Source organism: Salvelinus sp. IW2-2015, linkage group LG10, assembly GCF_002910315.2.
Source record: "Salvelinus sp. IW2-2015 linkage group LG10, ASM291031v2, whole genome shotgun sequence".
Lineage (NCBI taxonomy): Eukaryota > Metazoa > Chordata > Actinopteri > Salmoniformes > Salmonidae > Salvelinus > Salvelinus sp. IW2-2015.
The window spans coordinates 17,009,497-17,023,045 of record NC_036850.1 but is presented as its reverse complement, the minus strand read 5'-3'; the positions used below and the strand labels follow the sequence as shown (position 1 = coordinate 17,023,045).

Sequence of the window (13,549 nt, the reverse complement as noted above, 5' to 3'; positions counted from 1 at the left end):
GCCTACAATCACTATTGGAAAGCAATCCATACTTTAGCAGAGACTAGGCATTTCTCTTCTCTCTCTCTCTCTCTCTCTCCTCTCTCTCTCTCTCTCTCTCTCTCTCTCTCTGTATTTTCTCTTCTCTCTCTCTCTCTCTCTCTCTCTCTCTCTCTCTTTCCGACACCACTTCCTTTACCCTCCCTTCTACCCCCTTTCTGTTCGCCATCTCTCCTCTGCGCGCATAAAAATGTTAGTGATTGTTAAATGAAAACACAAAGTTGAAGGGCAATGATTCATTAGGAAGGAATGCTGCCAGTGGAACAGCTCAAGTCTCCTGTCTCCACTACTGCACTGAATCTCKATCACAGACACACTCTTGGCTACTGTACCTCCATATATCTGTTGGAATGTGTCCGTCCGTCCGCTGGTCTCTGGCATTGTGCTCTATCTTGTTCCCTGAGGGAGAGTCTTGCCATGCTCCATGTCCAGCCAGGTCAGTAGCAGAGTTGTAATGCTGAAGTACTGCACTGCGCTCTCTGTGACTCTGTGTTGCGTGAGTTGAGGTAGTCTGAGGTGTCACATGTTCTTTGATTCAGAGAAAGGGCAAGGCTAGGCAGTTTTACACAAACCATCAACAATGGCTTTTTTAGGTACAGCTTGGGATGACTCTTCACTATTCAGGGAGACCAGCCTTGAGAACTTTTTACTGAGGTGATCCTCCTTAAAGGGCCAATCCGGAGTTGCTACATACATTATATCCAAAATATTTACTCCAATGTTTGCAAACAAAGTTAATGTAAACAAAAACTGTATTGCTTTAAAACATGGTTAAAACGATAATTTTGATCTCATGGCTAGTCAGTCCTTGCCTCCATAGCTGTCTATGAATGTGATAGTCGTTATATTTCTCAAGCCCCTTCCCTCAGCTGTTTACAAAAACAAGTGGTGGTGTGGCCATTGTTTGAACTCCGGATTGGCCCTTTAAAGTGTGATGAGATGCTATATTTCTACATGAGATACAGTGTGATGAGATGCTATATTTCTACATGAGATACAGTGCTATAAAAAAGTATTTGCAGCTTTCTAATGTTCTCAACTTTTGCATATTTTTGATACTGAATATTATCAGATCTTCAACCAAAACCTAATATTAGATAAAGGGAACCTGAGGGAACAAATAATACAGCAATTACATACTTATTTCATTTCTTTCATAAACAAAGTTATGCAACACCCAATGCCCCTGTGTGAAAAATGAATGGCCCCTTACACTCAATAACTGGTTGCGCCAACTTTAGCTGCAATGACTCCAACCAAACGCTTCCTGTAGTTGTTGATCAGTCTCTCACGTCGCTGTGGAGGAATTTTGGCCCACTCTTCCATGCAGAACTGCTGTAACTCAGCAACATTTGTGCGCTTTCAAGCATGAACTGCTCATTTCAAGTCCTGCCACAACATCTCAATTGGGACTAACTTGAAATTTGTTGCTTTTTAGCCATTTTCATGTACTGTAGACTTGATTGTGTGTTTTGGATCATTGTCTTGCTGCATGACCCAGCTGCGCTTCAGTTTCAGCTCACAGATGGATGGCCTGACATTCTCCTGTAGAATTCTCTAATATAGACCAGAATTCATGGTTCCTCCTATTAAAGCAAGTCGTCCTGAGACAGATATTAGGTTTTGGTTGAAGATCTGATAACATTCAGTATAAAAAAATAGAGAAAATCAGAAAGGGGGCAAATACTTTTTCACGGCACTGTATTGTTGGCACTGTCCTTCTGAGTTTGCAGATGGATGTGCTGGCTGCGCTACAGTTGTTTCTTCAGTCTAGCAGGAATAATTGACCTTGTCCCATAACCCAGACTGACAGTGTGATCACACACCATTCATAAACATCTGTGTTTAAGGCCTTGTTGGGATGAGTCAATCCAATTCAATTCAGAGGACTTTATGAAATACAAGTCATGTTTAGAGTGCTGGGGCCAGTTGTGTGTCTGTGCCCTGTACTCCTACAGAGCCATGCAGGTGCACTACTCCGGCCCTCACACACTCCAGTCCACACACATACCACACACTCCACACACACCTGGCCCAGGGACCTCAGGTGGCAAACACAGCGCCCGCCACAGCCTCCCCTAAAAATATCCTCCCCCATGGATCCGATTCATGGAGAGAAATGAATGTAGCAAATGAATCAATGTAATCGTGTTAGTTTTCAGACGTGCTCGTCCCAGGAGCAGGGCAGCACAATCCCCTCTCCTCCCAGGATACGTAGGGAATCCACAGCGTCATTACCCTGCCTGTGTAATATAATCCAACCTGCAGGGTTTGGCAAAGAGCATACACACACACACAGCAACATCCACACAATACAGATCACTGAGCACAGCACCACCCCCCCCCGACCCCCCCGCCCCGCCCCACCACTATCGTCCGCTGTTTCAATGACCGATATTAAATCTTCATTACACATATATATTATTTTATTCATTGCTTCCGTCCTAGCTCGGGGCGCTGTGGCTTAATGAGATAATTAATCCTGTGTTTCAGCTGTAACATTTTATTTTACCTGTGAACAGATCTGGTTCCATTCTCTTTGTCATTGTGTACATCACTTTGTTATGTTTCATAACTGTACATGAATAGGTTGTCTCTATATATAGATGATCATCCACCTACATGAGCTCTAACCTTGCATCTATCTGTTTCTCTCTGTAGGTTTCATTTAGCACAGAACAGGGGAACTGGAGGCAAACACTAAGTGCATGCTAAAAGCATAAAAAGCATGAAATATGCGTAAACTCTGCACACCTGACCTGTGATTCATTAGAGCCTTCACAGAGAGCTGGCTGAATGTCAGTCAGAATGTCCCCTCTTTCCCCCTGCGCAAGCTCAGCCATCCCCTCCTCCTCCTCTCCTTTTATCCCCGCTCCTCTCTCCTCCCCCTCCTCCTTCTATGCCCCTCCCCCTATCCTTCTATCTTCCTCCCTCTCCTTCTATCCACTCCTCCCCCTTTTCCTTCTATCCCCCTCCTTCCCGCTCTCCTTCTATCCCCCTCTCCTCCACTCTCCTTCTATCCCCTCCTCCACTCTCCTACATCCACCTCCCCTTCCCTATCCTTCTATCTCCTCCCCCCTCTCCTTCTATCCCACTCCTCCTCACTTCCTTCGTTCCCCTCCTTCCCTCTCGCTTCTATCCCGCTCCTCCCACTCTCCTATCACCTCCTCCCCCTATCCTTCTATCGTCCCTCCCCCCTCTCCTGCATGCACTCTCTCCCTTTCTCTATCCCCCTCCTTCCCCTCTCCTTCTCCTATCCCGCTCCTGCTCATCTCTCCTTCTATCCCCCTCCTCCCATCTGCCTATCCACCTTCCCGCTCCTTCTATCCACCTCCTCCCCTCTCTTCTATCCCCCTCTCTCCCTGTTTTCTATCCCCTCCTCTCCTCTCTTCTATCCCCTCCTCTCCCTCTCCTTCTAACCCCTCCTCTCCCTTCCTTTATCACTCCTCCCCTCATCTTCTAACCACCTCTCCCCCTCTCCTTCTATCCCTCCTCCCACTCTCCATCTATTCCCCTCTCCGCTGTCCTTCTATCACCTCTCTCAAGCCCCTGTTGAAGCCCCCTGCTGCTGCCAGGGGAGATGAAAGGTGGGGAATGTAATGCTTAGTCAACTCAGAGAATTTAACTGAGGACCCTTAAAGCCATACACAGCACTTTACATACACACACACACACACACACACACACACACACACAGCACACACACACACACACACACACACACACACACACACACAGCACACACACACACACACACACACACACAACTAACACACACACACACACACACACATACATACACACACACACACATACATACATAAATAAATACACACAGCTCTGAAATTATTATCAAAGGACTGGTCCCATTTGGCCACCCTCTGTATATGGCTGTTTAGTGTTTGGGTTGTTCTGTTGGACATTTGGGTCTCTGGGATTTCTGTGAAAGGGAATATGCCCAAAGTGCTTCGTGACTAAGAGCCGGATCAAACTTCCTGACCTGTGTTATCCTTCCTGGTCCTTCATCTCTGATCCTCTGATGTCTCATTGTTTAACAGTTGCCTGGCATCTAATACCAGCCGTCCACACACAKACTTTGATGTGGCACACTGACTGTACTKTAATATCCATCCAGGGACAMGCAAGAATTCTCTCCCCTCCTTTTCCATGGCTTGTTAAATMTATTCTTGRTTTTCCCTRGAWGCTCCTGTTGCCCMAACATGGCCGTCTCACATGTGCATGTCTGATAGGGGTGTGACTACGTGTGTGTTAGTGACCCTACTGTGGTGGCCTCCATCACAGCGTCAGTGTGAACCACGTGGTGGGAGAGGTTGTTAGGTAGCTCATGGCCCTCCTGCGCTGAGAGAATGGATGCGTGATTATGAAGTCATCAGCCATGAACCAGTAGGGCTGGGGAGGCGCCCCCCTTCTCGCGGGTCCTCGGGGTGCCATTGATTGGTGGCCATGTGTTTGTGCCCGATAGACTGTGAAATGGTGTATTGCAGCACGGCTGTGTCGCACCTGCGTCCCACCAAGGTGATTGATTGGTTTGGTCATGTGGAATGTTCCCATCTGGTCTGCAGTAATGCATTTTTTTCCATCCTGTGAATAGCAAGCACTGGCTGGAGGATAGTGAGGCTCCGAAAACGGGAAAGGCCAAACTAAAACATTTCCCCCCTCCCCTTTTTTCTTTTTACCAACGCGGAAAAATCAAATAGACCAAGCTTCTCGTCTGATTATCCTGTGTGGTGGGGGTTGGGGGTATTTGGGATAAATACAATCAGGAAATCCACCTCTTATACACAGAGACAGACCACCAGGGGAATCAAATCCCTTCTGTCTCTAGGTAGTCAGAGGGGCAGTAGTACTTCATTTTGAATGGCATACTTCAAGGCTGAAAGCTGTGTGTTATAATGAAGGTCGTCTTTGATCCAGCTGAATATTTAAATCTCATGCTCCTCCCATCCTGAACTTGAGAGAGATGGAGGAAGCTTGTCTTTGCTATTAAAAGAGAGCCTTTTCATTTTGTCGAGCATGACTCACCTTAACAAGTCTGTTTCATTTTTCTCTACTTAGATTCCTCCTCGTTTGATTCTGATTATTCTTAATCCCGGCCCCTCTCTTTTAATTGATCTATTCATTCCACCTAATGACTAATTACATATCAGAGCGCATCAGCGAAGGCATTCATCATCGTAGAACGTAATAATCAATGACATTTCAACAAAGGAAAAAATAAATATGCAAAAGAACTCATTAACATTTGCGCTGGCTGTTTGAATAATGCTGCTGCTGACAAGGCTGTAATTAACAGAAATTGATGCTGAGCTCAGGGTGGGAAGAGAGAGTTGTTTCCCCAGAGCTTTATTGTGCGCCCAGTGTGGGCCTCTGCCTTGCTGGTATGTGGACTGGGCTGGCTGGGCTGTGGGCACTGACTGCTACATCAGAGAGGGAGGAGGTGCTGATGTACTACCCTTACCACCCTGCTGACCTCTCCACAACCCCAGCTCACAGCACAGCTTTTATTTACTGTCAAACACAACCTGGCGGAAACATTAAAAGCCTGCAACAGGATGGATGTACACAAACACTTGAGCGAAGGAAACAAAAGGCTCCATTTTAAAAGCCAGGGAAACCAGTGAGTGGGTGTGCTGCTTTGTTCACGGCTGTAATGTCACGCCTGCCAGTGGATTGTGTTTGGGAGCTACTGAGCATGCCCAATGCAGTGCTTTATGTCAAGGTTTCCAAAGAGACCAGAACTTTCCACTACAGGGTTAGTGTAGATATCAGGGTGGAAATGGAGCTGCTCTGTAGTACTTGGTCTAAAATCAATTTCCTATGTTTTACTTTCCCACTGTAGGTCCCTGAGACCCCCTGTCTCTCTCTTTTCCTGTCGGCTTTCCTGTTTTTGTCATGAATATCAACAGAAAATGCAGCAAACACAATAAAGCTGTTTATGTTTGTTTTTTGGACAGTTGAAAGTGCTGATTGTAACAAGTTGAAGGAATTTCCTTTATTGCGTGTGTTAGCCCTGCCATATGGCTCAACATGGAACATTAACTTGACAGCGATAATGGATTGCGAGGAGGTTCTTGGCTAGCACTCCTAACACAGGGACAGGAGCATGGGTTGGGCTACTTCACAGGCACAGCACACACTGGAAAGAAAGAGGGGGGAACAGATGTATGATCTGTTCATTTGGCTTTAGCATTACCCTCTATTTCCTCATGTTTACACACTGTTTTACCCACTTTATATGTATATACTGTATTCTAGTATATACTGTATTCTAGATTAATACAGTATATACTGTATTCATTCTATATAACTACTGCTGTACACACCTTTTCTATTCATATTCTGTCCATACTGTCTATACACACCATTTATATATATACACTATATATGGTCAGTGACTTTCAACGTGACACCGTCACAGAATTTCTTCCCTGCTAGAGCTGCCCCAGTCAACTGTAAGTGCTGTTATTTTGAGGTGGAAATGTCTAGGAGCAACAACGGCTAAAGTGGTAGGTCACACAAGCTCACAGAATGGGACTGCTGAGTGCTGAAGCGTGTAGTGAGTAGAACTCGTCTGTCCTCGGTTGCAACACTCACTACCGAGTTCCAAACTGCCTCTGGAAGCAACATCAGTACAATAACTGTTCATGGGGAGCTTCATGAAATGGTTTTCCATTGCAGAGCAGCCACACACAAGCCTAAGATTACCATGCACAATGCTAAGCGTCTGCTGGAATGGTGTAAACCTCCCCGCCGTTGGAATCTGGAGCAGTGGAAACACATTCTCTGGAGTGATGAATCACGCTTTAGTATCTGGCAGTCCTACGGACTAATGGGTTTACTGGATGCCAGGATACCTCTACCTGCCAGATGCATAGTGCCAACTGTAAAGTTTGGTGGTGGAGGAATAATGGTCTGGGGCTGTTTTTCATGGTTCAGGCTCCTTAGTTCCAGTGAAGGGGAATCTACAGTAAACAATGACATTCTAGACGATTCTGTTCTTCCAACTTTGTGGCAACAGTTTGGGGAAGGACCTTTCCTGTTTCAGCATGACAATGCCCCTGTGCACAAAGCGAGGTCCATACAGAAATGGTTTGTCGAGATTGGTGTGGGCGAACTTGACCGGCCTGCACAGAGCCCTGACCTCAACCCCATCGAACACCTTTGGAATGAATTGGAACGCCAACTGTGAGCCAGAACTAATAGCCCAACATCAGTAACCGACCTCACTAATGCTCTTGTGGCATTAGTGGCAAATGTTCCAACATCTAGTGGAAAGCCTTCCCAGAAGAGTGAAGGCTGTTATAGCAGCAAAGGGACCAACTCCATATTAATGCCCATGATTTTGGAATGAGATGTTCGACGAGCAGGTGTCCACATACTTTTGGTCATGTAGTGTATATACACTGAGTGTACAATCTGCTCTTTCAATGACATAGACTGACCAGGTGATTCCAGGTGAAAGCTATGGTCCCTTATTGATGTAATTTGTTAAATCCATCTTCAATTCAGTGTAGATGAAGGGGAGGAGACAGGGTAAAGAAGGATTTTTAAGCCTTGAGACAATTGAGACATGGATTGTGTATGTGTGCCATTCAGAGGGTGAATGGGCGAGACAAAAGATTTAAGTGCCTTTGAACAGGGTATGGTAGTCGGTGCCAGGCACACCTGTTTGAGTATGTCTAGAACTGCAACGCTGCTAGGTTTTTCAAGCTACACAGTTTCCCGCGTGTATCAAGAATGGTCTACCACCCAAAGTACATCCAGCCAACTTGACACAACTGTGGGAAGCATTATGGTCAACACAAGCCAGCATTCCTGTGGAATGCTTTTGACAGCTTGTAGAGTCCATGCCCCAATGAATTGAGGCTGTTCTGAGGGCAAAAGGGGGGCTGCAACTCAATATTAGGAAGGTGTTCCTAATGTTTTGTACACTCAGTGTATATATATTTATATTTATGTTCTGATATAGCTCGTTCTGATATTTACTTTTTGATTATGTGTGTTTTGTTGCGAGGTATTACTGCACTGTTGGAGCTAGAAACATAAGCATTTCGCTGCACCTGCAATAACATCTGCCAATCTGTGTACACAACCTATAAACTTTGATTTGATTCAGTGTTGTGTGTTTGTTTTATTTGGTCCGTTCCTTCCTACCGAGGCCCTCGGTAGGAATGCATCTGAGATGCTGTATAGCGGAGGGAGCAGAGCAGAGCTCACTAATTGGCTGTTTTTGTGGCTGGGGTTTTGAATTGATCCCTAGAGATGCTTAGATCACTACCTCCCAGAGTATCAAAACAAGGCGCACTGCACAGCACCGCCATGCTCCAATCAATAGGGAGCCATACTGTGAATGACTCCGCACATCACCTTCATTCTGAGGTCTCTGAGCTGCATCCCAATTTCATTTCAATATTTCATGTTGCAGATGCTGTTTATACCTCAGTCACTCATTATACCTTGTCTAAGCAAGTCATTCAGTTCAGTAAGGTTGAATTGTAGGGTGGAGGGCAAATCAATGTCTCCACTGCTGCACACGAGCATAGACATATCTGTTCTATTTTTGGTATTGATGTTAACTGTTCAACATAATTATTCGCAACACATCTATTGCATTGCATTCAACGTCAAAACTGTTTTAAATTTTAAGCAATCATAGTCATAATGGCCATTCAAAATTGCAAATGTATATTGTGATACGTATACATTCAGACAGTGTTAGTCATATGCCAGAATTAAATGAAGCCTTTTTCCGTTCAAATTGATTTTCGTATTGAGCCGGTGTCATCAGTGCTATTGATTTGGCTAGGAGCCACAGTATTATCCAAGGTGTCTGTCCCAGTGGACTTCATTTATATTTAGATCATCTGCTGTGATGGCTGTAATTAAGCCGGTTTATTCTTGTTGTTTTTGCATCATGTGTCTGGGGGATTGCGTCTGCGCCGGTGTCAACACTGTTCTTGATGGACACCTGGACAGCCCGGGCTTCTTCCTCGCTAGCAGAATGATGAATTTACTTACCATCCTATCCATCAACACACACTGTAGTCTAGGGAAGTACAAAAATGTATTAAAAAAATACAAAATACAAACTGTCACAGACAAGAATCAAAAAATGAAACAGTTGGAGAGAATATTGCTTTCTGTAGACCGACTGCACCTGCTCAGAACAAATCTTGTAATAATGATATTAGCGCTGCTGTTGTGAATGCCAGGCTGGCTGTGATAAGACAGGCCTGCTTGGGGAGATAATAAACAGCATGGCTAATGCCCTGGAAAGTGTCAGGCCTGCGACTCCTCTGGTGAAATTGGTCTCTTGTTCTCATGGTTTTCGTTSCTCTTTTCGCTCACAACGTTAGTGGGCTTTGATGGATGAGGTCTTGTTTSAGACTTCAGTGCTTRYTAAAGGAGAATTAAGATTTAATGGCTCGAGTCATGTTCTGMCTCTGTAAATATAGGTTATTACGGGGACCTATTCTCCTCAGATTGAGTTATGTCTGCTAGAGACAGAGGAGAGCGCTGTGTTGTGATGAGGGTGTATTTGTRGGGCTAATTTGGGTGCTCGCTCGGCTCTAGAAGAAAAACCTAAGTGCCAATCTGTTCCACCTGATTTATRATCACTTGTTCTTCACTGCTTCAGCATCTTGAACACACATCCACCAGACCTGTGATCAACTTCTCCATCACTTCACATGATTAGTGGTTTAAAAAACGTTGAGTGATACCCTTGAAAGTACCTATTAGCAGTAAATTGCTATTCATTCTGATGTTTTCCTGGATTAACTTTCATGGCAAGACAGCCAGGCCATAGAGTTTAGGTGCTCTTTGATGGAACGCTAGCCAGTCTACCTTTTACTTTTCTGTTAGGCGTATTATTCTACAAGTATTGTAGAAAACTTCCTTGGGTTTTCCTTGAGCCAAGGTTCCTTCAACCAAGTTTCTAAATGGCTGAGTTAGCAGTCTCGGCGGTAGCAGCAGCAGCAGCAGTGCCCTCTACAATCAAAGCACAGTGATCCTGCCCTGGCTGTCTGCCTCCCCTCAGCCACTGGCATGTGAGAGTCTCTCTCCCAGGTCTTGTACTGTGTCCTCGACCAACACATCACACTCCACATGCGCTCTGCTCTTAAGTGTGATGATTTGGCTCCATTAATCATCCCAGTCAGAGGGTTTCTATAATGTATGATGTGTCCTATTACGGAGGGGAAGTGCCTGCTGGTGGCTTCCAGGGACACAGGCAGGGGGAGACAGAGGGGAGTGCTGGGCCAGGCAGGTTATTGATCACAGAGCCCCTCTAGCCTGTCACTCCTCTAGCAGTGCTAAGGAGAGATGGAGGATGTGATTAGATAAAAATGGGGTTAGAGGAGCATCCGCATCAGGCAGGCATCAAGGCAGGTGAGCTGAGCCCAGGACCTTGTTAATCAGTGACCTCTACACCAGATCCTGAAGTTCATCTCTAGCCACGCTCCCACTTGGCCCTTCCCTTGCCACTGCCCCCTGCATCCTTCTCCTCCGAGTGACTCATTTGGCTCATGGATGAGAGAGAGAGGGGTGTGGAGGGTGAGTGAGGGTTGGGGTGGGTGGGCGATGGGAGTGGAGCAGTGGCCTCACAGCTGCGCTAGCTGGCACCGGTTCCTCAAACATCAGCGTCGCAGCCAGCAGCCTGCTTGGCACAAACACTCGCCAGTAACACTTAAACAAATTGCAATTGCAATAGCTGGGCTGTCTTACATTGTTGATTTTTGACATTCTAAGAGACTTTTTCTCCCCCATATTCCTTTTTGGAGGCTTTCATCATGTAGATGACTGTATGTTATGAGCGAGCCCCCATTGTTTTCTAATCTTTGTGTTTGTGTGTTGAGATTCTTCTACAGAAGCTTCTCTTTGACACTGTTCTTTCTTTCAAACTGGAACATTGCTGAAAGGTTTCTACATTATCCACTGAAAGGTTTCTACATTATCCACTGAAAGGTTTCGACATTGTCCACTGAAATTTGTTGCCTATGAGAATGTACAACCTCACCCCCAAAATATACTTTGTGTCATTATATTTCAAAAATGTTCAACAGCTCAAAAAATTGTATATAATATTTAGCATTTGAATAGAGATTCATAGATGTGTTTTGGGGTTTTCCTTTTGATGTACAGACTATAGTATTTTGTCATGTCCTCCCCCCTAAAAATAAAACACATGCTGGTGATTTCTATACAGTGTAGTAGCACACATCTTATACACCTCATATATATATATATATATATATATATATATATATATATATATATATATATATATATATATATACACCTCAAAATAAATGTATTGTTATTATCCTCTGTATCTACACATGTAGCTGTGGTAAACACAGTGTTGTGCTGGTAAGTGCAGTGACATCAGAATGGGAACATCTCTTTGTTTACCATTGCTGCACTCTTAGCGCTGTGTGATCATGCGTGGCGGCACGCTAAACAGTTAAATGCCTGTTTACCGTTGGGTTCCTCAGGGATGTTTTCCCCTCGGTTTGGGCTGAACTGCAGCGTTGTTGACTGTGCTCAGGTCCCTGGGCGTGTTACAACGCTTGGCTTGGCCGGGTCGTGCTCCAGAGGTTCAGGAGAGCTGCCTGCCTGGCCGCTAGCTAGCTACCTCTCTCCCTGGCAGGTAGGTAGGTATTTAGGTAGGGCCAGACCTGGAGAGAGAGGAAGTTTTCCTGAGAAACAATAACACTCAGCCATCAATTATTCACGGTGGACAGAGAGTGTGTGACAAAACACATGCTGGGGATGAATATTTCACTGTGGACATGAGCATCTCCTCACAGGGGAGAGACAGGGGGACTTAGTGATACTGATGGAGACCAAACCACGCTGAGGCTGAGGTGCAGCTCAGGAAATGTAAAAAAAAAAAACAGGTAGAACTTTTTTAGTCAGCCAAGACAGATGTTCTGTCCCTCTGCGGTGGCTCAGGGTATGTAGTTAACCCACAACTAAATGCTCCTTCCTTTGCGAGAGAGCTAACCCAGAAATGTTATATCATATCAAATGAGTTGTGTTGCTACTGAAAGGGAAGCAGCGTTGTCAGTTAAACCACCTTACCTGATTTCGGCAGCTTCCTCTCAAGCTCTCTGGAGACAGTGTGCAGTTGCAGTACGACTGTGCCCCGCAGCAATACTCAGAGATGTGAATCCTCCAACATGTGCCTCTGTTCACCTGGGCYTGCCAGTATGATGTTCTGTTCAGTCAGAGKGTAACAGAATCACCTGGCTATGCAAGTTTTAAACTCACTAGAATATCTACCTTTTCCCCAGAGTAAACCCAATGTTGTTCCAGTGCTGCGTCTGGTGCTTGCAATGTTTGAAAGTCTGACAAAAATAATGTACGATGTGGTTAAAGTTGTTTATCATTTCCTTGTAGGAACCTCTTGTTTTTTCCGCCGGGGTAAAAGTGCTGAGTTTAGTATATTGTGAGGAGCATGATTCATGTGCGTTGTGCGTCGTGTGTTTTATTTGTTTTCCTGACGGCTGCCGGGAAGCGTCTCTCTCAGGAGGAGTGCTGCACACCAAACGTGAGACACTGATGGAGCAACTCTGTCTAGGAGGATCTCTTATAGCTTAAGGAATACGTATTCTACATAACATTTTGTACAGATCTGCATTATGATATATGGGTTATGTTCTAATGTGTGGCCTAATATGTGACCTGTATAAGTGTGATAGTGAATTAGGATATTACCTTGTTATTTCAAGACACAATGAATAAGAAACATGATTTCTAGACCATAATGTGGTGTCAATGGTTTTTGTATAAAAATAGTTTTCTCTGTGTCTCCACAGGTAAATCAGCAGAGAGGGCTCAATTTCCAGCCTATGGGAGAGAGCCTGGCGTGTCTGGCTGCCAGGTAAGTTTGATATCCGCTATTTACTGCTAAAAAGTAAGAAAATGTATGCACTCACTACTGTAAGTCGCTCTGGATAAGCGCATCTGCTAAATGACTATAATGTAAATATAGTGTGGTGAACTCTGCTTGTTAACTTCTCTTTGTTTGGGCATTCTCAATGCATTGTTAAAACTAATTGGCGTGTCCAGCTCATCAGATAAATTGCCTTTGTTGGTAGTATAATTAGAGTGAAAAGGAATGTTTGCACCGGAGATGGTTTATAAAGCGAACAAGAAAGCTCATGAGAATATTCTGAGGTGTGGAGGCTTAGAGATAATGAGTGAGTGATTACAGTGGAGCTGCCTGGGCTGAGGAGTTTCTCCGTGCCCTGTGTAGTCTAGCAGGGTCTAGCAGGGGCAGCCCAAAACCACAGAGAAACACCACTTTCAGCACCTCCATTAAGCCAGGGTCAGTGAGCACAGCCAAGCTCAGCCCAGATCCCCTCTCACAGCCACACAGATGTTCAACACAAAGGCCTGATTGTGTGCACAAGCCACAGCTCTCTCTCTCTCTCTCTCTCTCTCTCTCTCTCTCTCTCTCTCTCTCTCTCTCTCTCTCTCTCTC

At 45.0% G+C, this 13,549-nt stretch overlaps 1 protein-coding gene across 1 annotated transcript in view; it reads left to right on the top strand.

Moving 5' to 3' along the window:
• The window catches only part of LOC111969121 (transcription factor 12-like), a 345,264-nt gene that overhangs the window by 39,973 nt on the left and 291,742 nt on the right, over window positions 1-13,549 (top strand). The window contains exon 4 of the mRNA XM_070445429.1: window positions 12,882-12,946. Coding sequence (XP_070301530.1) covers window positions 12,882-12,946 — 65 coding nt within the window. The remainder of the gene's footprint in view (window positions 1-12,881; window positions 12,947-13,549) is intronic.